At 58.9% G+C, this 26,879-nt stretch overlaps 1 protein-coding gene across 1 annotated transcript in view; it reads left to right on the top strand.

The window, feature by feature from the left end:
• The window catches only part of POLR2A (RNA polymerase II subunit A), a 44,823-nt gene that overhangs the window by 8,389 nt on the left and 9,555 nt on the right, over positions 1-26,879 (top strand). The window contains exons 4-19 of the mRNA XM_090129418.1: positions 2,455-2,625; positions 7,360-7,641; positions 9,901-10,062; positions 10,982-11,202; positions 12,229-12,361; positions 13,167-13,291; positions 15,037-15,247; positions 17,009-17,218; positions 18,444-18,612; positions 20,050-20,144; positions 21,295-21,498; positions 22,494-22,716; positions 22,989-23,172; positions 24,387-24,558; positions 25,179-25,284; positions 26,177-26,382. Coding sequence (XP_089985544.1) covers positions 2,455-2,625; positions 7,360-7,641; positions 9,901-10,062; positions 10,982-11,202; positions 12,229-12,361; positions 13,167-13,291; positions 15,037-15,247; positions 17,009-17,218; positions 18,444-18,612; positions 20,050-20,144; positions 21,295-21,498; positions 22,494-22,716; positions 22,989-23,172; positions 24,387-24,558; positions 25,179-25,284; positions 26,177-26,382 — 2,874 coding nt within the window. The remainder of the gene's footprint in view (positions 1-2,454; positions 2,626-7,359; positions 7,642-9,900; positions 10,063-10,981; positions 11,203-12,228; positions 12,362-13,166; positions 13,292-15,036; positions 15,248-17,008; positions 17,219-18,443; positions 18,613-20,049; positions 20,145-21,294; positions 21,499-22,493; positions 22,717-22,988; positions 23,173-24,386; positions 24,559-25,178; positions 25,285-26,176; positions 26,383-26,879) is intronic.

Genomic DNA, 26,879 nt, shown 5'->3' with positions numbered 1-26,879 from the left:
CAGGGGTGGGGGGGGTTGTTGGGGTGGGGTTGTGGGGCGGGAGGTGGGGGTTTTGGGGTTGTGGATAGGGATTTTCTCAGGGGGTTTGGGGGTTTTTAGGTGGGTTGTGGGGTTTTGGGGGGGGGTGGAGGTGGGGTTTTGAGGGGGGGTTTGGGGATGGAGATGGGGGATTGTGGGTCTTTTGGGAGGGGTTGTTGGGGGTGATTTTGGGCAGGAGGTGGGGATTTGGGGGTTGGAGATGGGGATTTTTCTGGGGGGTTTGGGGGTTTTTGGGTGGGTTGTGGGGTTTTAAGGGGGCTGGAGGTGGGGTTTGGGAGTTTGGGGATGGAGTTAGGGGGGTTGGGGGTCTTTCAGGGGTGGGGGGGGTTGTGGGGCTGGAGGTGGGGGTTTTGGGGATTGGGGATGGGGATTTTCTCGGGGGGGGTTTGGGGGTTTTTGGGTGGGTTGTGGGGTTTTGGGGGGCTGGAGGTGGGGTTTTGGGGGTTGGGGATGGAGATGGGGGGTTGGGGGTCTTTCAGGGGTGGGGGGGGAATGTTGGGGGGGTTGTGGGCAGGAGGTGGGGGTTTTGGGGTGGGAGAAGGGGTTTTTCTGGGGGGTTTGGGGGTTTTTGGGTGGGTTGTGGGGTTTTAAGGGGGCTGGAGGTGGGGTATGGGAGGTTTGGGGGTCTTTCAGGGGTGGGGGGGTTGTTGGGGTGGGGTTGTGGGGCAGGAGGTGGGGGTTTGGGGGTTCGGGATAGGGATTTTCTCAGGGGGTTTGGGGGTTTTTAGGTGGGTTGTGGGGTTTTGGGGGGGTGGAGGTGGGGTTTTGAGGGGGGGTTTGGGGATGGAGATGGGAGATTGTGGGTCTTTCGGGGGGGGTTGTTGGGGGTGATTTGGGGCAGGAGGTGGGGATTTGGGGGTTGGAGATGGGGATTTTTCTGGGGGGTTTTGGGGTGGGTTGTGGGGTGTTAGGGGGGCTGGAGGTGGGGTGTTGGGGGGTTTGGGGATGGAGATGGGGTAGTTGGGGGTCTTTCAGGGGTGGGGGGTTGTTGGGGGGGTTGTGGGGCAGGAGGTGGGGGTTTTGGGGTTGTGGATAGGGATTTTCTCGGGGGGTTTGGGGGTTTTTGGGTGGGTTGTGGGGTTTTAGGGGGGCTGGAGGTGGGGTTTTGAGGGTCTTGGGATGGAGATGGGGGGCCTGGGGGTCTTTCAGGGGTGGGGGGGTTTTGGGGGAGTTGTGGGGCAGGAGATGGGGTTTTTCTGAGAGGTTTTGGGGTGGGTTGTGGGGTTTTAGGGGGACTGGTGGTGGGGCTTGGGGAGGTTGGGGATGGAGATGGGGGGTGGGGGGTCTTTCAGGGGTGGGGGGGTTGTTGGGGGGTTATGGGCAGAAGATGGGGGTTCTGGGGTGGGAGAAGGGGTTTTTCTGGGGGGTTTTGGGGTTTTTGGGTGGGTTGTGGGGTTTTAGGGGGGCTGGAGGTGGGGTATGGGAGGTTTGGGGGTCTTTCAGGGGGGGGTTGTTGGGGTGGGGTTGTGGGGCAGGAGGTGAGGGTTTGGGGATTGGGGATAGGGATTTTCTCAGTGGGTTTGGGGGTTTTTAGGGGTCTTTCAGATGTAGGGGTGTTTTGGGGGGGTTGGGGTTTTGGAGAGGCTGGTGGTGGGGTCCTGGGGTTTTGGGGATGGGTTTGGGGGGCTGGTGGTGAGAATTTGGGGGTTTTGGGGTGTTGGAGTTGAGGGGTTAGGGGGGTGGGTTTGGGGTTTTGGGTTAGGGTTAGGGCTGGATGTGGGGGTTTGGGGGTTGCAGGTGGGGTTTTGGGGGGCGATGGGTTTTAGGGGTGGTGGTCGGGGGGTCCTGGGGTTTTGGGGGTTGGGTTGGGGGGCTGGAGGTGAGAATTTGGGGGTCTTGAGGGATTGGAGTTGTGGGGCCTGGTGTTTTGGGGGTGGGTTTGGGGGGCTGGAGTTGGGAGGTTTGGGGGCTTTTGGGGGTTTTGGGGGCTGGAGGTGGAGGGGTTGAGGTTTGGGGGAGCTGAAAGTGGGGGGTTGGGGTCTTGGGGGGGCTGGAGTTGGGAGGAGTTTGGGGATTTGGGGGGAGGTGGGGTTTAGGGGTGGTAGTTGGATGGGGCTGGGTTTTGGGGTTGGGTTTGGGGGGCTGGAGGTGAGGATTTGGGGGTGTTGGGGGGTTGGAGTGGTGGGACCTGGGGTTTTGGGGAATAGGTTATGGGGCTTTGGGGGGTTGGGGTTTGGGGGCTTTTTGGGATTTTGGGGGGCTGGAAGTGGAGGGGTTGGGGTATTGAGAGGGTTGGTTTGGGGTTTGTGGGGTGGGATTCTTGGAGGTGTGGGGTTTTGGGGGCATCTTCAAAATGCGGGGACTTGTTGGGATTCCTGGAAGTTTTGGGGTGCTGGGGCTTTGGGGGGGTGGATTTGGGGTGATTCACCGATGGAATCGTGGGGTGACCCCTTTTCCTCCCCCTCCCTCCCCCAGAACAACCCGAAAATCAAGGACATCCTGGCCAAGTCCAAGGGGCAGCCCAAGAAGAGGCTGACGCACGTCTATGATCTGTGCAAAGGGAAAAACATCTGCGAGGGGGGGGAGGAGATGGACCACAAATTCGGGGTGGAGCAGCACGAGGGCGACGAGCCGGGCCGTGAGAAGGTGGGCCCGCTAATTAATGCTAATTAATCGCCAGAGAAGCTGTCAGTAATGAGAATCCCACTGGGAGCAGCAGTGCTAATGAGGGACCCCGCTCACAGAGTTGCCCCGCTAACGAGGAGGCACAGTAATGGGCAGCCCCATTAATGACCCCATTAACGACCCTATAACTCTCTATGGCCATGGTGGCTCTCAGCCCTCTATGGACTCCCCCTCTAGTGAACCCCCTTTAATGACCCTATTAATGACCCTATAAGGGCACAGTGGGCACAGGCACTACCAGCTCCATCACTGATCCCGTTAACAACCCTATTAATGACCTTATAACTCTTAAAGGGTCATGGTGGCTGCGGGTGCTACGGGCTTCATTTCTGACCCCATTAATTACCTGATTAACAACCTTTTAACTCTTGTAGGGGCACTACGAGCCTCATTACTAACCCCACTAATTACCCCATTAACGACTCTTATATAGCCATGGTGGGCAGGCACTACCAGCCCTATTTGTAACTCTATCCATAACCCCATTAACAGTGTTCTAACGCTTATAGGGTCACAGTGGCTTCAGTTGCTACCAGCCCCGTTACTGACCCCACTAATTATTCCATTAATGCTTCTTATGGGATCACTGCAGTTGCTACCAGCCCCACTACCAACCCCACTAATGACCCCATTAATGGCCTCATTAATGACCCCATAACCCTTATAGGGTCACGGTGGCTGCGGTCGCTACCAGCCCCATCACTGACCCCATAACCTTTTAGGGTCGCAGTGACTGCAGGCACTACCAGCCCCTTCACTGTCCCCATAACCTCATAGGGTTGTGGTGGCTGTGGTCGCTCCCAGCCCCATTACTGACCCCATCACTGACCCCATAACCTCGTAGGGCCACAGCGGCTGCGGTCGCTACCAGCCCCATTACCAACCCCATAACCTCATAGGGCCGTGGTGGCTGTGGTCCCTTCCAGCCCCATCACTGACCCCATAACCTTTTAGGGTCACGGCGGCTGCGGTCACTACCAGCCCCGTTACTGACCCCGTAACCCTTATAGGGTTGCAGTGACTGCAGGCAATACCAGCCCCATCACTGACCCCATAACCCTTATAGGGTCGCAGTGACTGCAGGCACTACCAGCCCCTTCTCTGACCCCATAACCCTTATAGGGTCATGGTGGCTGCAGTCGCTACCAGCCCCATCACTGACCCCATAACCTTATAGGGTCGCCGTGACTGCAGGCACTACCAGCCCCATCACTGACCCCGTAACCTTATAGGGTTGCAGAGACTGCAGGCACTACCAGCCCCATTACTGACCCCATAACCCTTATAGGGTTGCAGTGACTGCAGGCAGTACCGGCCCCATTACTGACACCATCATTGACACCATAACCTTTTAGGGTCACGGTGGCTGTGGTCGCTACCAGCCCCATTACTGACCCCATAACCCTTATACGGTCAGGGTGACCTCAGTCACTACCGACCCCATCCCATTACAGGGTCACGGTGGCTGCGGTCACTACCAGCCCCATTACTGACCCCATAACCTTTTAGGGTCACGGTGGCTGCGGTTGCTACCAGCCCCATTACTGACCCCATAACCCTTATAGGGTCGCAGTGACTGCAGGCACTACCAGCCCCATCCCCTTGCAGGGTCACGATGGTTGTGGTCGCTACCAGCCCCATTACTGACCCCATCCTAGACTCCATTAAGAATTCCCTATCCTTTTAGGGTCACGGTGGCTGCGGTCGCTACCAGCCCCTTTACTGACCCCATAACCTTTTAGGGTCACGGTGGCTGCGGTCGCTACCAGCCCCATTACTGACCCCATAACCTTATAGGGTCATGGTGGCTGCAGTCGCTACCAGCCCCGTCACTGACCCCATAACCTCATAGTGCCACGGCGGCTGCGGTCGCTACCAGCCCCATTACTGACCCCACAAGCCTTATACGGTCGCTGTGACTGCAGGCACTACCAGCCCTTTCACTGACCCCATAACCTCATAGTGCCACGGCGGCTGCGGTTGCTACCAGCCCCATCACTGACCCCATTACTGACCCCATAACCTTATAGGGTCATGGTGGCTGCGGTCACTACCAGCCCCATCACTGACCCCATAAACTCTTAGCGCCACGGCAGCTGTGGTCGCTACCAGCCCCGTCACTTACCCCATTACCGACCCCACAACCTCATAGGGTTGTGGTGGCTGCGGTCGCTACCAGCCCCTTTACTGACCCCTTAACCTTATAGGGTCATGGTGGCTGCAGTCGCTACCAGCCCCGTCACTGACCCCTTAACCTCATAGGGCCACAGCGGCTGCGGTTGCTACCAGCCCCATCACTGACCCCATTACTGACCCCATAACCTTATAGGGTCATGGTGGCTGCGGTCGCTACCAGCCCCATCACTGACCCCATAACCTCGTAGGGCCACAGCGGCTGCGGTCGCTACCAACCCCATCACTGACCCCATAACCCTTATAGGGTCGCAGTGATTGCAGGCTCTACCAGCCCCATTACCGACCCCATAACCTCATAGGGCCACGGCGGCTGGGGTCGCTCCCAGCCCCATCACTGACCCCATTACCGTCCCCATAGCCTCATAGGGTCATGGCAGCTGCGGTTGCTACCAGCCCCATCACTGACCCCATAAACTCTTAGCGCCACGGCGGCTGTGGTCGCTACCAGCCCCGTCACTTACCCCATTACCGACCCCACAACCTCATAGGGTTGTGGTGGCTGTGGTCGCTACCAGCCCCATCACTGACCCCATTACTGACCCCATAACCTCATAGGGCCACGGCGGCTGCGGTCGCTTCCAGCCCCATCACTGACCCCATAACCCTTATAGGGTCGCAGTGACTGCAGGCTCTACCAGCCCCATCACTGACCCCATAACCTCGTAGGGCCACAGTGGCTGCGGTCGCTACCAACCCCATCACTGACCCCATAACCCTTATAGGGTCGCAGTGACTGCAGGCTCTACCAGCCCCATCACTGTCCCCATCACTGACCCCATAGCCTCATAGGGTCATGGCAGCTGCGGTTGCTACCAGCCCCATCACTGACCCCATAACCCTTATAGGGTTGCAGTGACTGCAGGCACTACCAGCCCCATCACTGACCCCATAACCTCGTAGGGCCACAGTGGCTGTGGTCGCTACCAGCCCCGTTACTGACCCCATATCCCTTATAGGGTCGCAGTGACTGCAGGCTCTACCAGCCCCATCACTGTCCCCATCACTGACCCCATAGCCTCATAGGGTCATGGCAGTTGCGGTCGGTACCAGCCCCGTTACTGACCCCGTATCCCTTATAGGGTTGCAGTGACTGCAGGCACTACCAGCCCCATTACTGACCCCATAACCTTATAGGGTCATGGTGGCTGCAGTCGCTACCAGCCCCGTCACTGACCCCTTAACCTCATAGGGCCACGGTGGCTGCGGTCGCTACCAGCCCTGTTACTGACCCCACAAGCCTTATACGGTCGCAGTGACTGCAGGCACTACTAGCCACTTCACTGACCCCATAACCTCTTAGGGCCACGGCGGCTGCGGTTGCTACCAGCCCCATCACTGACCCCATTACTGACCCCATAACCTTATAGGGTCATGGTGGCTGCGGTCACTACCAGCCCCATCACTGACCCCTTTACCGACCCCATAACCTCATAGGGTCGTGGTGGCTGTGGTCACTACCAGCCCCATCACTGACCCCATAAACTCTTAGCGCCACGGCGGCTGTGGTCGCTACCAGCCCCGTCACTTACCCCATTACCGACCCCACAACCTCATAGGGTTGTGGTGGCTGCGGTCGCTACCAGCCCCATTACTGACCCCATAACCTTATAGGGTCATGGTGGCTGCAGTCGCTACCAGCCCCTTTACTGACCCCTTAACCTCATAGGGCCACAGCGGCTGCGGTCGCTACCAGCCCCGTTACTGACCCCACAAGCCTTATACGGTCGCAGTGACTGCAGGCACTACCAGCCCCTTCACTGACCCCATAACCTCTTAGGGCCACAGCGGCTGCGGTTGCTACCAGCCCCATCACTGACCCCATTACTGACCCCATAACCTTATAGGGTCATGGTGGCTGCGGTCGCTACCAGCCCCATCACTGACCCCATTACTGACCCCATAACCTTATAGGGTCATGGTGGCTGCGGTCGCTACCAGCCCCATCACTGACCCCATAACCTCGTAGGGCCACAGCGGCTGCGGTCGCTACCAACCCCATCACTGACCCCATAACCCTTATAGGGTCGCAGTGATTGCAGGCTCTACCAGCCCCATTACCGACCCCATAACCTCATAGGGCCACGGCGGCTGGGGTCGCTCCCAGCCCCATCACTGACCCCATTACCGTCCCCATAGCCTCATAGGGTCATGGCAGCTGCGGTTGCTACCAGCCCCATCACTGACCCCATAAACTCTTAGCGCCACGGCGGCTGTGGTCGCTACCAGCCCCGTCACTTACCCCATTACCGACCCCACAACCTCATAGGGTTGTGGTGGCTGTGGTCGCTACCAGCCCCATCACTGACCCCATTACTGACCCCATAACCTCATAGGGCCACGGCGGCTGCGGTCGCTTCCAGCCCCATCACTGACCCCATAACCCTTATAGGGTCGCAGTGACTGCAGGCTCTACCAGCCCCATCACTGACCCCATAACCTCGTAGGGCCACAGTGGCTGCGGTCGCTACCAACCCCATCTCTGACCCCATAACCTCATAGGGCCACGGCGGCTGCGGTCGCTACCAGCCGCGCATCCGGCGCGTGGGGCTGGAGCTGTACGCCGAGTGGAAGCACGTGAACGAGGACTCCCAGGAGAAGAAGATCCTGCTGAGCCCCGAGCGCGTGCACGAGGTGCTGAAGCGCGTCCCCGACGACGAGTGCCTGGTGCTGGGCATGGACCCCAAGTTCGCCCGGCCCGAGTGGATGGTCTGCACCGTGCTGCCCGTGCCGCCGCTCGCCGTGCGCCCCGCCGTCGTCATGCAGGGGTCGGCGCGCAACCAGGTGGGGGTCCTGTGGGGGGGCCCCTTGGGGGGGGTCTTTTGGGGTCCTCATAGTCCCCGGGGGTCCTTTGGGGGGGTCCTTTGGGGTCCTTAGTAGTCCCCAGGTGTCTTTTTGGGGGTCCTTTGGGGGGGTCTTTTTGGGGTCTTTAGTAGTCCCCGGGGGTCCTTTGGGGGTCCCTTGGGGGGTCTTTTTGGGATGTCCTTAGTAATCCCTGGGGGTCCTTTTTGGGGGGGGGTCCTTTTGGGGTCCTTAAGTGTCCTCTTTGGGGGGGGTCTTTTGGGGTCCTCAGTAGTCCCCAGGGGTCCTTTGCAGGTCCTTTGGGGGTCCTTAAGTGTCCTCTTTGGGGGGGGTTTTTTGGGGGGGTCTTTTGGGGTCCTTAGTAGTCCCCAGGTGTCCTTTGGGGGTCCTTTGGGGGTCTTTTTTGGGTGTCCTTAGTAGTCCCAGGGGTCCTTAGAGGGGTCTTTTTGGGGGTCCTTAGTAGTCCCCAGGTGTCTTTTTGGGGGTCCTTTGGGGTGCCTAAGAGTCTCTTTTGGGGGGGGGTCTCTTTTGGGGGGGTCTCTTTTGGGGGTGCTTAAGCGTCCTTTTTGGGGGGCCCTTTGGGGGGTCCTTAGTAGTCCCCAGGGCCCTTTGGGGGGTCCTCAGTGGTCCCCAGGTGTCTTTTTTTGGGGGGGTGTCTTTTTTTGGGGTGCTTAGGCGTCCTTTTTGGGGGGTCCTTAGTAGTACCCAGGTGTCTTTTGCGGGGGGTCTTTTGGGGGGATCCTTAGTAGTCCCCAGGTGTATCTTTGGGGGGGGTTCTTTGGTGGGGCTCCTTTGGGGTGCTTAGGCATCCTTTTTGGGGGGTCCTTTTGGGGGATCCTTAGTAGTCCCCAGGTGTCTTTTTGGGGGATCCTTTGGCGGGTCCTTTGGGGTCTTTTTGGGGAGGTCTTTTTGGGGGATCCTTAGTAGTCCCCCGATGTCTTTTTGGGGGGTCCTTTTTGGGGGACCTCAGGTCTCCTTTGGGGTCTTTTTGGAGTCCTCAGCGGTCCTTAAGGTTCCTTAGGGGTCTTTTTTGGGGTCCTTAGGAGTTTTTAGGGATCTTCTTGGGGTCCTTAGCAGCCCTTAGGGATCCTTGGGGATCTTTTGGGGGTCTCTTTAGCAGGTCTCCTGGGCGTGCACTTTGGGGTCTCTTTAAGGGGGTCTCTAAGGGGGCCTCCTTGGGGGTGCACTTCAGGGCCCTTGGGGGGGTTCTTGGGGTGCACTTTGGGGTCATTGAGGGACTGTTTGGGGTCGTTGGGGGGTGATTTGGGGTCATTGAGGACAGTTTGGAGTCATTGGGGGACCCATCTGGGCTCACTGGGTGGAAATCGGGGTCTTTTTGAGGGGTCCATTTGGGGTCTTTGAGGGCAGTTTGGGGTCGTTGGGGGACCTGTTTGGGGGTCTGTTTGAGGTCTTTGGGTGGCAATTGGGGTCTTGTTGGGGGTTGCATTCAGGGTCTTTGAGGGGCAGTTTGGGATCCTTTTGGGGTCGTTGGGAGGCAGTTTGGGATTGTTGGAGGGCGATTTGGGGTCTTTGGGGTCATGGTTGGGGGGTGGTTTGGGGTAATTAGGGGCTATTAGGAGGTGGTTGGGGGTCTCTTTGGGGTGGTGGGGCATTTTGGGGGTGGTTGGGGTCGTTGGGATCATTAGGGAGCTCATAGGAGTCTTTTGGGGTTTAGGGGTGATTGGGGGGCAGTTTGAGGCCCTTCTGGGGTTGTTGGGGTGGTCATTGGATCATTAGAGGGGCCTTTGGGGGTATCGTTTGGGGGGGGTGCCTTCTTGGGGCCATTTGGGGACCCACTTGGGGTTAGAGGATTTCTTGGGGGGGGGGAGTCTTCTGGTTTTTTTTTGGGGGGGGGGAGGAGTCTCAGATTGGGGTTCTGTTTTGGGGAGGCTTGTGGGGTCCCAGATGGGGCTGGTGGTATCTTTTGGTGGACTCCTTGGGGTCCTAGATGGTGAATTCTATTTTTTTGGGGGGGGGAGGGGGGATTCTGTTTTTTGGGGGGAGGGTCCCAGATGGGGAGAGGGTTCTCTTTTTTGGGGGGGCCTCTTTTGGGGGTGATCTTAGGGGTCCCAGATGGTGTTGGTTGGAGGGGGGAGGGCTTGGAGTCTTTGCGTTCCCAGCTGTGGGAGCGCCCTGTGCCCTTTATAGGGCTGCTCTGGGGTCCAGATTGAGGGGGGGCGGGGGGGTCCCAGCCATACCTCACCCTCCTGTCCCCCCTTTCACACACCCCCCCCCCCCCAGGACGACCTGACCCACAAGCTGGCAGACATTGTGAAGATCAACAACCAGCTGCGGCGCAATGAGCAGAACGGGGCGGCTGCCCACGTCATCGCCGAGGACGTCAAACTGCTGCAGTTCCACGTGGCCACCATGGTGGACAATGAGCTGCCTGGGCTGCCCAGGGTGAGGGGGGGTCAGGGGGGTCTCAAAAAGGAGCTGGAATGGGGCTGGGTGGTCTCAAAGTGAGGCTCGCGGTCCCAGAAATGGGGTGAGGGGAGCAGAGTAGGGCTGAGTTGTCTTGTTGAAATGGGGCTGGGGGTCTTGCAGTGGGGCTGGAGTTCAACTGGGGTGTCCAAGAGTGGGGGGTGGGGGTCCCAAAGTAGGGCTGAGGTTGGTGTGGGGTGATGCTGGGGGTCCCTGATCCCCAGGTTGCCCCTCCCCAGGTAACGTTGGGGCAGCGCTGTGCGGAGCTATGGGGTGATGCTTTGGGGTGCTGTGGCTCTGTCCCACGTGTGAATCACTATGGGGTGCTATGGGTCTGACCCCCCAATTCTCCCCCCTTTTATCCCCCCAACCCGTGCAGAAATTGGGTTGACTCTGTAGGGTGATACTGTGGATCACCATGAGGTGACATTATGGGGTGTTACGGGTCTGACCCCAAATTCTCCCACCTTTACACCCCCCCCTCCTGCCCCCAGGCCATGCAGAAGTCAGGGTGACGTTATGAGGTGATGCTGTAGGTCAATACGGGGTGATGCTATGGGTCTGACCCCCACCTCTCCCCCCCAGACCATGCAGAAGTTGGGGTGACATGATGTAATGTTGTCGTTCAGTATGGGTCAATATGGAGCTGTGGGGTGATGCTGTGGGTCTGATCCCCCCCCCCTTCCCCAGGCCGTGCAGAAGTTGGGGTGACATTATGAGGTGGTGCTGTAGATCAATATAGGGGAACGTGGGATGATGCTATGGGTCTGACCCCCCCCATCCCCCCCCCAAGGCCATGCACAAGTTGGGGTGACGTTATGAGCTGATGCTGTAGGTCAGTGTGGGGTGATGCTATGGGGTGATGCTATGGGTCTGACCCCCACCTTCATCCCCCCAGGCCATGCAGAAGTCGGGGCGGCCGCTGAAGTCTCTGAAGCAGCGGCTGAAGGGGAAGGAGGGCCGCGTGCGTGGGAACCTGATGGGGAAACGCGTGGATTTTTCGGCGCGCACCGTCATCACCCCCGACCCCAACCTCGCCATCGACCAGGTGGGGGTCCCACGCTCCATCGCTGCCAACATGACCTTCGCTGAGATCGTCACCCCCTTCAACATCGACCGGTACGTGGCTGGGGGGGCCGTGGGGGGACACCTAGAGGGGGACGTGTCACCACTGTGACCTTCGCTGCAGTCATCACCCCCTTCAATATGGACTGGGGGGCAGTTGTGGGGCAGCTGTGGGGCTGGGAGGCACGTGTTGGGGATGTGTCATCTGGGGGGCACAGGTGTCCCCATGTGTCACCGCATCTGGGGACACTGGGGGACACGTGGGGATGTTTGGGGACAGTCAAGGACTTTTGGGTCCCTTTTGAGGACACACTGGGGGACACATGGGGACATTTGGGGACAGTCAAGATCGTATGGGGGCTCTTGGGTCCCCTTTGAGGACACATGGGGGGACACATGGGACAGTCCAGGTCGTATGGGGGCTTTTGGGTCCCATTTGAGGACATGTGGGGGGACACATGGGACAGTCCAGGTCGTATGGGGGCTTTTGGGTCCCATTTGAGGACATGTGGGGGACACATGGGGGCATTTGGGGACAGTCAAGGTCACATGGGGGCTTTTGGGTCTCATTTGAGGACATGTGGGGGACATTTGGGGACAGTCAAGATCGTATGGGGGCTCTTGGGTCCCCTTTGAGGACACATGGGGGGACACATGGGACAGTCAAGGTCGTATGGGGGCTTTTGGGTCCCATTTGAGGACATGTGGGGGACACATGGGGGCATTTGGGGACAGTCAAGGTCACATGGGGGCTTTTGGGTCTCATTTGAGGACACATAGGGGGACATTTGGGGACAGTCCAGGTCGTATGGGGGCTTTTGTGTCCCATTTGAGGCACGTGGGGGACACATGGGGACATTTGGGGACAGTCAAGGTCACATGGGGACTTTTGGGTCCCATTTGAGGACAGATGGGGACACTGGGTAGCACTTGGATCCTCTTTGGTCCAATGTGGGGGCACTGGGTGACACATGGGTGACGCATCGGTCTCCTTTGGGGACCTGTGGATGATACTTGGGTCCCCTTTGGGTCCTTGCTGGGGACGGTGGGTGCCGTGGGGTGACACTGGTGTCCCTGCAGGCTGCAGGAGCTGGTGCGGCGTGGGAACAGTCAGTACCCTGGTGCCAAGTACATCATCCGCGACAACGGGGACCGCATCGACCTCCGCTTCCACCCCAAACCCAGCGACCTGCACCTGCAGACCGGCTACAAGGTGCGCCCCACGCGGCTGTGGGGTGGGAATCTGCCGTTAGGGTTTGGGTGTCGGGGTGCCTCTGTGGGTCTGACTGTAGGTTTAGGCGTTGGGGTGTCCCTGTGGATCTGACCATGAGGTTTTGGGGTCTCACTGTGGCTCTGACTGCGGTGTTTGGGTGTTCCTGTGGGTCTGACTGTAGTGCTTGGGTGGGTCTGTCTGACTGTAGGCTTTGGGTGTTGGGCTGTCTGACTGTAGGTTTTGGCGTTGGGGTGTTCCTATGGATCCAACTGTGAGGTTTTGGGGTCTCACTGTGGCTCTGACTGCAGTGTTTGGGTGTTGGGGTGTCCCTGTGGGTCTGACTGTAGTGCTTGGGTGTCCCTGCAAGTCTGTCTTGACTGTAGCTTTGGGTGTTGGGGTGTCACTGTGGGGTTTTGGGGTCTCCCAGTGGATCTGGCTGTAGTTTTGCTTTTTGAGGTGTCCCTGTGGATCTGTCTGACTGTAGCTTTGGGTGTTGGAGTGTCCCCACGTGGGTACGTCTGTAGGTGTGGGTGTTGGGGTCTCCCTGTGGGTTCGACTGTGGGGTTCTGGGGTGTCCCTGTCAGTCTGACTGTAGCTTTGCCTTTTGAGGTGTCTTTATGGAATTTGACTGTAGGTTTTGGGTTTTAGAGTGTCCCCGTAGGTCTGACTGTAGGGTTTGGGGCTGTTCCTATGGGTGTGACTGTAGCTTTGGGTTTTCAGGTGTCCCTGTCGTTCTGTCTGACAGTAGGTTTGGGTGTCAGGGTGTCTCCCCATGGGTCTGACTGTAGTGTCGGGGTGTTTCCAGGTGGAGCGTCACATGTGTGACGGTGACATCGTCATCTTCAACCGTCAGCCCACCCTGCACAAGATGTCCATGATGGGGCACCGCGTGCGAATCCTGCCCTGGTCCACCTTCCGCCTCAACCTCAGGTACCCCACACCACACCCCATAAGTCACCCCAAAAGTGACCCTTGAACTGCCATGGAACCCACAGCTGTGACCCCTTACGTGTCCCCATACGTGTTCTCCAACGTGTCTCCTTGTCCCCCAACACGTCCCCTAATATGTCCCCATATTCCCCAGCGTTCCCTGACACGTCCTTGTCATGTCCCCTTGTGTGTCCCCATGTCCCCCAACATGTTCCCATGTCGTGTCTCCCAGTGCTTCCCCTTAATGTGTCTCCATACCTCCTGATGCCCCCAGTGTGTCACCCCGTCCCCTCTTGTGTCCCAGTGTCCCCCCACGTCTCCCTTGATGTGTCTGCAATGTGTCCCCATGCCTCCTGATGTCCCCAGTGTGTCCCCCCACATCTCCTTTGATGTGTCCCCACATCCCCCAACATGTCCCCATGCCGTGTCCCCCAACATGTTGCTGTGTCCCCAGTGTGTCCCCATGCCTCCTGATGCATCCCCAATGTGTCACCTTGTCCCCTGTTGTGTCCCCATGTCCCCTCACGTCTTCCTTGAAGTGTCCCCATGCCGTGTCCCCCAACATGTTGCCATGTCCCCAGTGTGTCCCCATGCCTCCTGATGTCCCTTGATGTGTCCCCATGTCCCCAGTGTGTCCCCATGCTGTGTCCCCCAGCACGTTGCCATGTCCCCAGTGTGTTCCCCCACATCTCTCTTGATGCGTCCCCACGTCCCCCAGCATGTCCCCTCTCCCCATGCTATGTCCCCCAGCGTGTCCCCCCACATGTTGCCGTGTCCCCCCACATGTCCTTATGCTCCGTGCTGTGTCCCCCAAGGTGTCACCATGCCCCATGCTGTGTCCCCCAACGTGTTCTGGTGCCCCATGTTGTGTTCCCCTACACGTCCTTATGTCCCACAAAGTATCACCATGCCCCACGCTGTGTCCCCCAACGTGTTGCTGTGTCCCCAACATGTCCCAGTGTCTCATGCTGTGTTCCCCTACGTGTCCTTATGTCCCACAACGTGTCCCCATGCCCCATGCTGTGTCCCCCAGTGTGTCCCGGTGCTCCATGCTGTGTCCCCCTACATGTCCTTATATCCCCCAAGGTGTCACCATGCCCCATGCTGTGTCCCCCACGTGTTGCTGTGTCCCCAGCATGTCCTGGTGCCCCATGCTGTGTCCCCCTACATGTCCTTATGTCCCCCAACGTGTCACCATGCCCCATGTTGTGTCCCCCAACGTGTCCAGGTGCCCCATGCTGTGTCCCCCTATATGTCCTTATGTCCCCCAACGTGTCACCATGCCCCATGCTGTGTCCCCCAATGTGTTGCTGTGTCCCCAACATGTCCCCGTGCCCCATGCTGTGTCCCCCTACATGTCCTTATGCCCCATAATGTGTCCCTATGCCCCATGCTGTGTCCCCCTACATGTCCTTATGCCCCATAATGTGTCCCTATGCCCCATGCTGTGTCCCCCTACATGTCCTTCTGCCCCATAATGTGTCCCTATGCCCCATGCTGTGTCCCCCTACATGTCCTTATGCCCCATAATGTGTCACCATGCCCCATGCTGTGTCCCCCGATGTGTTGCTGTGTCCCCAACGTGTCCCCGTGCCCCATGCTGTGTTTCCCTACATGTCCTTATGCCCCATAATGTGTCACCATGCCCCGTGCAGTGTCCCCCAACGTGTCCCTATGCCACACGCTGTCCCCACGTCCCCCAGCCTGTCCCCGTACTCCCCTGACGTGTCCCCCCCTCCGCTCAGCGTGACGACGCCGTACAACGCCGACTTTGACGGGGACGAGATGAACCTCCACCTGCCGCAGTCCCTGGAGACCCGCGCGGAGATCCAGGAGCTGGCTATGGTGCCACGTATGATCGTCACCCCGCAGTCCAACCGCCCCGTGATGGGCATCGTGCAGGACACGCTCACCGCCGTGCGCAAGTTCACCAAGCGCGACGTCTTCCTCGAGCGCGTGAGTCGGGGCACGGACCGCAGCAGTGCGAATGGTGGGGGGCTCAGGGAGGGGCCCTCAGGGGGCAGTGCTGGGGCTGGCGATGCACAGCATCTTCGTCTGTGGTAGGGGGGGACGTGGAGTGAACCCTCAGTGGGGTTGGATGCATCGAGCTGAGCGCTGCTGTCGATGTGTTGGGAGGAAGGGAAGGCGTCCGGGGGGACTTGGGTAGGATGGAGAAGGGAAGGCATTCGGGGGGAGCTGGATGGGATGGAGGAAGGGAAGGCATCCGGGGGGACCTGGGGAGCTTTAGGTTGGATTTGAGGAGGAAGTTTTTCACCCAGAGGGTGGTGAGGCACTGTTCACAGGTTGCCCAATGAGGCTTGGATGCCCCATCCCTGGAGGCATTCGAGGCCAGGCTGGATGTGGCTCTGGGCAGCCTGCTCTGCTGGTTGGCGACCTGCACACAGCAGGGGCTTGAAACTACGTGATCACTGTGCTCCTTGTCAACCCAGGCCATTCTGTGATTCTGTGATAAAATAAGCTTTGTACGTACAGCTTGCAGGGCAGCTTAGGCAGGCCTTGTTATCAGCACTAAGCCCGAGGTTTTGTGGTTAGAATGCCTTCCTGGCAGCTGCTTTGCCCTCTGAAGGGGGTTTGGATGGGGGCAGTGCTGCAGGATTTCTGCCTGGGATATCAGCAATATTTGCAGTATCTCAGCAGGCTGTTGGTGCTTCCCTTTGGAAGCAGCTCCTCGAGTAAAGCTTTGGTTCAGTGGTTGGAAGAGATGGCCATAGAGGTCTTCTCCAGCCTTAATGATTCTATTGTTCCATGATTTTGGGGGCTGTGGGGGGTCATAGGGCATTTATGGGGGGTTATGTGGTGAGAAGTCATGGGGTGGAGGTTATGGAATTATGGGGTGGGCCATTATGGGGTGGGGATTGTGAGGTGGGAAGCCGTTGGTTATGGGATGGGAAGTTAGGGTCATGGAGGGGCTGTGAGTTGGAAAGTCATTGGGGGTTATGAGGTTGGGATGGTGTTGTGGGGTGGGGATGTAGGGATTTGTGGGGTGGGGAGTCATTGGGGTTATGGGGTGTGGGGATGGGGGTTGTGGGCTGGGAAGTCATTGTGGGTTGGGGGGGTGGGAAGTCATGAGATTATGGGGGATTTATGGGGTAGGGAGGGGGTTTATGGGGAAGGAAGTCATGGGTTTATGGGGTGGGGGTTATGGGGTGGGAATGGGGATTGTGGGTCACAGTGGGGGGGATTTGGGGCCAATTTTGGTGTGCCCTAAATGCGCCGTGGGCTCTCCAGGGGTGTCACGAGCACCTTTGGGTGACTTTTGGGTCCGATTTGGGTGTCCTAAATGCCCAGAAGGGTTCTGGGTGATGTCAGGAGCACCTTTGGGAGGTGTTGGGCCAAATTTGGGGCAATTCTGGAACAATTTTGGTGCGATTTGGGATGCCTTAAAGGCACGGGGGGGTGTTCTTAGAGGATTTCTGGGCATTTTGGGGTCAGCGTGGGAGATTCGGAGCAATTTTGGGGATGTCGGGAGCACCTTTGGGTGACATGGGGTCCACTTTGGGGTGATTGGGGGTGCCCCAAATCCACCAGGGGGTCCCAGGCGATGTCAGGAGCACCCTTGGGTGCCAACGTCTCCAACTTGAGTCCACTTTTCAGCCATTTTGGCACTTTCTGGCCACCCCTCACGACTTCCAGCCTCAACCCCTCCCCCTCCATATTTTGGGGGTGCTGAAGCCCCCCTCCCCGATTTCCCTGCAGGGGGAGGTGATGAATCTGCTGATGTTCCTGTCGACGTGGGACGGCAAGGTGCCGCAGCCAGCCATCCTCAAACCTCGCCCCCTCTGGACGGGGAAGCAGATCTTCTCACTCATCATCCCTGGGCACATCAACTGCATCCGGACCCACAGCACCCACCCCGACGACGAGGACAGCGGGCCCTACAAGCACATCTCCCCCGGGGACACCAAGGTCGGGGGTCCTGGGAGGGTCGGGGGTCCTGAAGGAGTGGGATGGGGAGTGATACTGGGGGGTTTAGAGTCGCTGTAGTGTTACTGGGGGGGCTCAGAGACCCCACAGGGGTATTTAGGGGGCTTTTGGAGACCCCATATGGTACTTGGAGATATCTGGGGGGCTCAGAGCCCCCCATAGTGTTATTCTGGGGGGGGGGGAAGGGGACTCGGAGCCCCCATAGCGTTACTGGGGGACTTACAGACCCCATAGGGGTATTTGGGCGTGTCCTAGAGGGCTCAGAGACCCTATAGGGTTATGTTGGGGTGTTGGAGGCCCTGTAGCATTACTGGGGGGCTCAGAGACCCCATTGAGGTATTTTGGGGTATTGGAGACCCTGTAGGATTATCTGGGGGGACTCAGAGCCCTCATAGCATTATTGGGAGGCTTGGAGACTGCATAGCGTTATTTTGGGGGTGGTGCTCAGAGACCCCATAGGGATATGGGGCGGCTCAGAGGCCCCATAGGGTTATTTTGGAATATTGGAGATCCTATACTGTTACTGGGGGGCTCAAAGACCCCATGAGGTGTATTTGGGGGATTTCCTGGGGTGCTCAGGGACCCCACAGAATTTTTGGGGGGGGCTCAGAGACCTCATAGTGTTACTGGGGGGCTGGAGGGTCAGAGACCCCATAGGTTTACTTGTGGTATTGGAGACCCCGTAGGGTTATTTTGGGTAGAGGGGTTCAGTGACCCTATAGGGTTACCTTGGGGTATTGGAATCCCCATAGAGTTACTGGGGTGGGGGGGACATTCTGCAGGCTCAGTGACCCCATACCATTATGTGGGGGCTCAGTGACCCCATACGATTATTTGGGGACTCAGTGACCCCATAGGGTTACGTTGGGGTATTGGAATCCCCATAGAGTTACTGGGGGGGGGGCATTCTGCAGGCTCAGTGACCCCATACCATTGTGTGGGGGCTCAGTGACCCCATGGGGGTTATTGGGGGGAGGCTCAGAACTCCTGTAAGAGTTACTTTGGGATATTGAAGATCCCATAGAGTTGTTGTAGGGCTTGGAGACTCCATAGGGTTATTCTGAAGTACTGGAGATCCCATAGTATCACTGGGAGGGGGGACTGAGATTCCCCCATAGCATTACTGGGGTGGGTCGGGGGGGTGGGGGGTTCATCTTTTTGGGGTTTCCTGCCTACCACCCCCAGCTGAGGGCTGTTCCCCACGCAGGTGGTGGTGGAGAACGGGGAGCTGATCATGGGCATCCTGTGCAAGAAGTCTCTGGGCACGTCGGCCGGCTCGCTGGTGCACATCTCCTACCTGGAGATGGGCCACGACACCACCAGGCTCTTCTACAGCAACATCCAGACCGTCATCAACAACTGGCTGCTCATCGAGGGTACGGGGGGGGGGGGCGGGGCTGCAGGGGGGGCTTTGGGGTGGGTGGGGTCTGTGGGGGGGTGGGTGGGGGGTCGGAGGGGGTGTATGGGGTGTGTTGGGGATGTGGGGGGGTGTATGGGGTGTGGGGCTGCAGGGGGGCTATGGGGCTATGGGGTGGGGGGGTCAGAGGGGGTGTATGGGGTGTGTTGGGGCTTCTGGGGGGTGTATGGGGTGTGGGGGGGGGTGTATGGGGTGTATGTGGTCTTGGGGGGCGTCTGGCGGGGCTGAGGGGGGTTTTGGGGTGAGTGGATGGATGGGGGTGTGTGGGGTCTGGGGGGTGAGGTGTGTGGGGGGTGGATGGGGGTTCTGTGGGGGTGTATGGGGTGTGTTGGGGGATGTGGGGGGTGGATGGGGGTTCTGGGGGGTGTGTGGGTTGTGTTGGGGGATTTGTAGGGGTGTATGGGGTGTGTGTGGTCTCGGGGGGGAGGTCTGGGGGGGTTGAGGGGGGTTTTGGGGTGGGTGGATGGATGGGGGTGTATGGGGTCTGGGGGTGAGGTGTGTGGGGGGTGGATGGGGGTTCTGGGGGGGTGTGTGGGGTGTGTGGTCTTGGAGGGGTCTGGGGGGGCGGAGGGGATTTTGGAGTGGCTGTATGGGGGTCTGTGGGGGAGGTGTGGGGGGGTGGATGGGGGTTCTGGGGTGTATGGGGTGTGTTGGGGATGAGGGGTGTGTTGGGGGGTTTGGGGGGTGTATGGGGGGTGTGTGGCCTTGGGGGGGGGCTGAGGGGGGTTTTGGGGTTGGTGGTTGGATGGGGGTGTGTGGGGTCTGGGGGGGAGTGCGGGGGGTGTATGGGGGCTCGGGGGGTGTGTATGGAGCGTGTTGGGGGTCTGTGGGGTGTGAGTGGTCTCGGGGGTGTCTGAGGTGGGTGAGGAGGGTTTGGGGTGGCTGGATGGGGTCGGGGGGAAACGGGGGGGTATGTGGGGCGGATGGGGGGTGTGTATGGGATCTGTGAGGGGGAAGGGGCATGGGGTGAGTTGGGGTCTTTAGGGTGTGAGGGGGATGGGGGGTGTATGGGGTGTGATGGTCTCAGGGGGGTGTCGGGGGGGGGCTGAGGGCATATGGGTTCTTTTGGGGTGGAGGTATGTGGGGGGTGTGGAGGAGTGTATATATGGGACGTATGTGGGATGTGCCCCCCCCCAGTTTATGGCACAGTGGGAACCCAGGAACACGAGGACAACCCCCACCCCAGACCCCCAGTTTCACCCCTACCTGGCGGCCCCCCCCCCCATCAGCCTCCCCATTTTACACCACAAGAGGGGCCTCTAAAACACCCCCCTCCAACGAGAGACTCCTTGGGTACCACAGGGATTGGGGTCAAGATATGGGGTGGGGGTCTCCCCCTCCCCCTGCCCCCCCTCTGCCATGGGCCCCATTTTTCACACCCCCCCCAAAATCCCAGGTCACACCATTGGCATTGGGGATTCCATTGCTGACGCCAAGACGTACCAGGACATCCAGAACACCATCAAGAAAGCCAAGCAGGACGTCATCGAGGTGGGGGGGGAGGGGGGGTCACTGGGCTCCAGGAGGAGATTTGGGGGGGGTCCAGGGGGAGACTGGGGGTCCAGGGGCCTTTGGGGAGTTGGGGGGGGGAGAGGGTTGGAGCCTGGAGGGGATTGGGAGGTTTTAGGGTTGGGGTGGTGGGGGGAGGGCTGGGGGGTGGGAGAAATGGGGTGGGGGCTGGGGGATGGGAGGAATTTGGGGTGGGAGGAGGGCTGGGTGGGCTGGAGGGGGGAGAAATAGGGGGGAGGGGTGGGGGATGGGAGAAATGGGGGGATTTGGGGTCTGTTGGGGTTGAGATTTGTGGGGTCTGTGGGGCATTTGGGGAGAATTGGGGATGGGTGGGGACAGGGTTGAGGGATTTTGGGGGGTTTTTGAGGGTCTGGAGGGAACTGGGAGGTGTAGGGTCAGGGAGGGATTTGGGGTCTGGGTGGGTTGGGGGTCTGCGGGGGGGTTGAGGGGTGGGGGCTCCTGGGTTGGGGGTGGAGGGGGATGGAGGGGGATTGGGAAGCTTGGTGGGGGGGTTGGGGTCTGGGGTTTATTGGGTGTTGGAGTTTGGGATCTGGAGGGATTTGGGGTCCTTCAGTGGGATTTTGAGTCTTTCTATGGGTTTTTGGGGCTGTTTATGGGATTTCGGGTTCCTTTATGAGATTTTGTGCATCTCTATGAGATTTTGGGTCTCTCTGGGATATTGGGGTCCTTATATGGGATTTTGGTGCTCTCTGTGGGATTTTGGTGCTCTCTGTGGGATTCTGCTGCCTTTTTGGCGATTTTGTTCCCATTTTGTTTTTTTCTAACCTCTCTCTCGGATTTTGGGTCTCTCTGGGGTATTGGGGTCCTTATATGGGGTTTTGGGTGCTCTCTGTGGGATTCTGCTGCCCTTTTGGGGATTTTGCTCCCATCTTGGGTTTTTCTCACCCCTCTTCAGGATTTTGGGTCTCTCTGGGATATTGGGGTCCTTAGGTGGGATTTTGGTGCTCTCTGTGGGATTTTGGTGCTCTCTGTGGGATTTTGGTGCTCTCTGTGGGATTTTGGTGCTCTCTGTGGGATTCTGCTGCCGTTTTGGGGGTTTTGCTCCCATTTTGGGTTTTTCTCGCCCCTCTCTTGGCTTCTGTGTCCCCAATCCCACCCTGGGCTGCTGCAGGTGATTGAGAAGGCCCACAACAACGAGCTGGAGCCCACGCCAGGCAACACGCTGCGGCAGACCTTTGAGAACCAGGTGAACCGCATCCTCAACGACGCCCGCGACAAAACCGGCTCCTCTGCCCAGAAATCCCTGTCCGAGTACAACAACTTCAAGTCCATGGTGGTCTCGGGGGCCAAGGGGTCCAAAATCAACATCTCCCAGGTATTTGGGGAGGGTCCTGGGCGGGCTTGGGGGTCCCGTGAGCTCTGTGGGGTTGGGGTTTCGGGGATCTTAATGGAGTGGGGTCTTTTGGGGGGGGGGGGGCTGGTCCATGGGCGCCACTCCAAGGCCAACATCTCCAAAATATTGGGGGATCTTGGGGTGTCTTTGGGGTTCCTAGGGCGTCTTGGGGATCCTTGGGGACTGGAGGAGCTCTGTGGGGTCGGGGAGGGTTCCTGTGGGGTTTGGTGGATCTCGTGGAGTGGGGTCTTTTTGGATGTCTATGGGGATGGTTCTGGAGCACCTGGATGAACACCTCCCAGGTCCTGGGGGCTGCTTGGGGGTTCTGGGGGGTCTTGAAAGTCCTGGGGGGCTGGAGGAGCTCTGTGGGGTTGCAAAGAGTTCCTGTGAGGTTTGGGGGATCTCATGGAGGGGGTTTTTTTGGGGGGGCAGTCTGTGGGGCTGGTTCATGGGCTCCACTCCGAGGCCAACATTTCCAAAATAGTGGGGGAGCCTGGGGTGTCTTTGGGATTCCTAGGGGGTCTTGGGGATCTTTGGGGACTGGAGGAGCTCTGTGGGGTTGGGGATGGTTCCTGTGGGGTTTGATGCATCTCATGGAGTGGGGTCTTTTTTGGGGGGGTCTGGTGATGGTCCATGTTGTCCAAGGCCAATGTTTCCCAGTTTTTGGGGGATCCTGGGACATCTTTGGGGTTCCTAGGGGGTCTTGGGGATCCTTGGGGACTGGAGGAGCTCTGTGGGGTTGGGGAGGGTTCCTGTGGGGTTTGGTGGATCTCGTGGAGTGGGGTCTTTTGGGGGGGGGTCTGGCAATGGTCCATGTACTCCAAGGCCAACGTCTCCCAGTTTCTGGGGGCTCCTGGGGGTTCTTGTCTGGTTTTTGGGAGCTCTTGGAGGTTGTGGCACGTTCCTGTTGGATTTTGCACCCTGGGGTGCCCCCAGCCACCCAACCTGCACCCCCCCCATCCCATCCCCGCTCGCAGGTGATCGCCGTGGTGGGGCAGCAGAACGTGGAAGGGAAGCGGATCCCGTTTGGGTTCAAGCACCGCACGCTGCCCCACTTCATCAAGGACGACTACGGCCCCGAGAGCCGCGGCTTCGTGGAGAACTCCTACCTGGCAGGGCTCACCCCCACCGAGTTCTTCTTCCACGCCATGGGCGGCCGCGAGGGTCTGATCGACACCGCCGTCAAGACAGCCGAGACCGGTGAGCGGCTGCCGGGGGCTTGGGGGTCCAAGTATGGAGGGAGGGGGTCTGCCACCACGTGGGGGCACCCTGCAGCGCGGGTGGGTGCCCACCTGTTGTGGGTGGGTGCGAGCTTACCTGTGTCCACCCCTCAGATCAGCCCCAGATGCTTTTTGACACCCTGCCTCAAAACTCCCCTCGAACCCGCGGCTTCCCCCCCCCCATCCCCAGGTCTGACCGTGCCCCCCCTCCACCTCCTGCCCCTCACTTCCTTCCTTCCTTCCCTCCCCCAGGGTACATCCAGCGCCGGCTGATCAAGTCCATGGAGTCGGTGATGGTGAAGTACGACGCCACGGTGCGCAACTCCATCAACCAGGTGGTGCAGCTGCGCTACGGGGAGGACGGGCTGGCAGGGGAGAGCGTCGAGTTCCAGAACCTCGCCACCCTCAAGCCTTCCAACAAAGCCTTTGAGAAGAAGTAAGGACCCCCCGGTAGCCCAAAATCCCATCACGGGGTCCCCGAGCTGCCCTTCTCCATGGCAGGTTGGGTTTTGGTTGCACCTCCCCCCACCAAGGCATGTTTTTGGGTCCCCAGTCCTCTCTTCCTCACATCAGGGCACATTTTGGGGTCCCCAGTCCTCTCCTCCCCCACACCAGGGCAAGTATTGAGGTCCCTGTGCTCCTCCTCCCCGTATTAGGGCACATTTTGGGATTCCCTATCCTCTCTCCCTCACACCAGGGCATTTTGAGGCCTTTAAGAATGCCCCTCCCCACATCAGGGCACATTTTGGTGTCCCCTGTCCTCTCTTGCTCCCATCAGAACACATTCTGGGGCTCCCTAAGGATGCCCCTCCCCACATCAGGGCACATTTTGGGGTTCCCTATCCTTTCTTCCTCACATCAGGGCACATTTTAGGGTCCCCAGTCCTCTCCTCTGCCTCACCAGGGCATGTTTTGAGGTCCCCAATCTTCTCTTCCACACATCAGGGCACATTTTGGGGTCCCCTATCCTCTCTTCCCCACATCAGGGCACGTTTTAGGGTCCCCAATCTTCACTTCCTCACATCAGGGCACATTTTTAGGGTCCCCTATCCTCTCTTCCCCACATTAGGGCACATCTTGGGGTTCTCTATCCTCTCTCCCTCACACCAGGGCATATTTTGAGGCCCTTAAGAATGCCCTCCCCACATCAGGGCATATTTCAGGATCCCCCATCCTCTTTTCCTACCATCAGAGCACATTTTGGGCCTCCCTAAGGATGCCCCTCCCCACATCAGGGCACATTTTGGGGTCCCCATGCTCCTCCTCCCCACATCAGGGCACGTTTTAGGGTCCCCAATCTTCACTTCCCCACATCAGGGCACATTTTGGGGTCCCCAATCTTCACTTCCTCACATCAGAGCACATTTTAGGGCCCCTTAAGGATGCCCCTCCCCACATCAGGGCACATTTTGGGGTCCCCATGCTCTTCCTTCCCACATCAGGGTACATTTTAGGATCCCCTGTCCTCTCTTCCCCACATCAGGGCACATTTTAGGTCCCTTAAGGATGCTCCTCCCCACATCAAAGCACATTTTAGGGCCCCTTAAGGATACCCCTCCCCACATCAGGGCACATTTTGGTCTCCGCAGCCCCACAGCTGCCGTCTGCCCTGTCCGACTGACATCACCCCCCCTTTCTCCATCACACCAGGTTCAAATTCGACTACACCAACGAGCGTGCGCTGCGACGGACGCTGCAGGAGGAGCTGGTGAAGGACATCCTCAGCAATGCCCACATCCAGAACGAGCTGGAGCGGGAGTTCGAGAGGATGCGCGAGGACCGCGAGGTGCTGCGTGTCATCTTCCCCACCGGCGACAGCAAGGTGACACCGACAGCCTGATGCCACCTGTGACTGTTGGCAGGGCTGTGTTTTGGGATGGGGAGGGGGGGGTTTTGGGGAGGCTGTTCCCACCCCGTGGCTGTTGGTGGGTCCTTTTCGGGGTGTAGCTGGAGGTTGTCGCTGCGGTGCGATGAGTGCCCCAATGGGGTGCCGTCCTTTTGGGGTGCTGTTCCTTTGGGGTGTGGTTTTGGGATATGGTGGTGGTTTTGGGGGATGTGGAGGTGATTGTTGTTTGGGAGCCACTGCCGCTGTGGTGTCCGGGTATCGCGGGGGTGTTGTTCTAGGAAACTGTCACCCTGATGTCAGGGTGTTGTTGGGGTGGTGGTGGTGGTTGCAGGGAGCTGAGAACAAAGGCATTGGGGTGTTGTCAGCGTGCTGTCACCCAGACGTCGGGGTGTTGTCGGGGTGTTGTTGCAGGGAGTTGTCACCCTGATTGGGGTCTCTATATCTGGGGGGGGGTTGGGAGGCAGCTCTCTTTTTGGGGGTCTGTTGCCCCCTTTGGTGCTCTGTTGCCCACTCTTCGGAGTAGGGGGATGGGGGGGGGTCTGGCCCTTTTTCGGGGGTCATGATGTCTTTTCTGTTTGATTGGGGGGGGTCTGCAGGTGGTGCTCCCCTGTAACCTCCTGCGCATGATCTGGAACGCTCAGAAGATCTTTCACATCAACTCACGCCTGCCCTCCGACCTGCACCCCGTCAAGGTGGTGGAAGGTGAGACCCCAAAAATGCTTTGGGAGACCCCCTAGGAGGAGCTGGGAGACACCAAGGGGGGATTTAAGGGACTTGAGAAACGCCCCCATCTGCTCCCCTTCCCTCCATGCCCCCCTCCCCCCCCAAAAAAAGAAAAACCTCAGGGACCCCTTGAAGAAACTGGAGGACCCCAGGAGGAGCTCAGGGATTCCCAAAAAGAACTTGAGGACCCCCAGGAAAGAACTTGAGGACCCCTAGGGTAAGCTAAGGGACCCCCAGAAAGAACTTGAAGACTCCCAGAAAGTTTGGATAATGCAAGGAGGAGCTCAGGGACCCCAAGAAGGAACTTAAGGACCCTAGAAAGAGCTCAGGGACCTCCCAGAAAGAACTCGAGGACCCCCCAGGAGGAACTTGAGGATCCCCTAAGGAGCTTGGATGCCCTCCAGAAGGAAGTTGACCCCAAGAAGGAGCTCAGGGACCCCCAGCAGGAACTTGAAGACTCAAAGAATGTGCTTAGGGACCCCAAGGAGGAGCTTGAGGACCCCATAAGGAGCTCAGGGACCCCAAGGAGGAACTTGAGGATCCCATAAGGAGCTCAGGGACCCCAAGGAGGAACTTGAGGGCCCCATAAGGAGCTCAGGGACCCCAAGGAGGAACTTGAGGGCCCCAGAAAGAGCTCAGGGACCCCCAGAACAAACTTGAAGACCCCAGGAGTTGCTCAGGGACCCTCAGAAGGAACTTGAGGTCCACAGGAGGAGCCCAGGGACCCCCAGAAGGAACTTGGAGACCTCAGGGACCCCCTAGAAGGAACTCAGGGACCCCATAAGGGAGGCATCGGATGATCCACGGACCCCAGTAACAGCTCTGAAGTGACCTGGGGCCCCTCCCCTTGTCTCCCCCTCCCCAATTCCAGGCGTGAAGGAGCTGAGCCGTAAGCTGGTGATCGTCAATGGGGAGGACCCTCTGAGCAGGCAGGCGCAGGAAAACGCCACGCTGCTCTTCAACATCCACCTGCGCTCCACGCTCTGCAGCCGCCGCATGGTGGAGGAGTTCAGGCTGAGCGGGGAGGCGTTCGACTGGCTGCTGGGGGAGATCGAGTCCAAGTTCAACCAGGCCATCGTGAGCGAGATGCGGGGGGTGGGGGGGTCTGGGGGGGGGCTTCCCGTGTGTCTCAGTGGCTCCCCGTAGAGGTGGAGGGTCAGATTTGGGGGACTTAGGGTCAGATCTGGGGTCATCAGTCGGTCTTGGTTCCCCCCATTGTTCCCATGTCTCCCAGTGAAGGTGGAGGGCCATATTTGGAGGGTATAGGGACTGATTTGGGGTCATTCGGTGGTCTTGGCATCCCTCAGTGTGTCCAAGTTGTTCCCCATGGAGATGTGGGGTCAGACCGGGGGGGTGGGGGAATGTACAGATGGATTTGGGTGCATCAGGTGTTCTGGGGATCCCCCTGTGTGTCCCCGTGGCTCTCCGTAGAGGTGGAGGGTCGGATTTGGGGTCATCCGGTGGTCTTGATGTTCCCCCCCCATGTGTCCCCGTGTCTCCCAGTGAAGGAGGAGTGCCCTGTTTGGAGGCTATGGGGACTGATCTGGGGTCGTCAGGTGGTCTTGGGGTCCTTC

This window comes from Phasianus colchicus, chromosome 36 (assembly GCF_987193195.1).
Source record: "Phasianus colchicus chromosome 36, bPhaCol1.hap1.1, whole genome shotgun sequence".
NCBI lineage: Eukaryota > Metazoa > Chordata > Aves > Galliformes > Phasianidae > Phasianus > Phasianus colchicus.
Note: the sequence above shows the minus strand (reverse complement) of the source record. Positions and strands in the feature narration are given on the sequence as shown.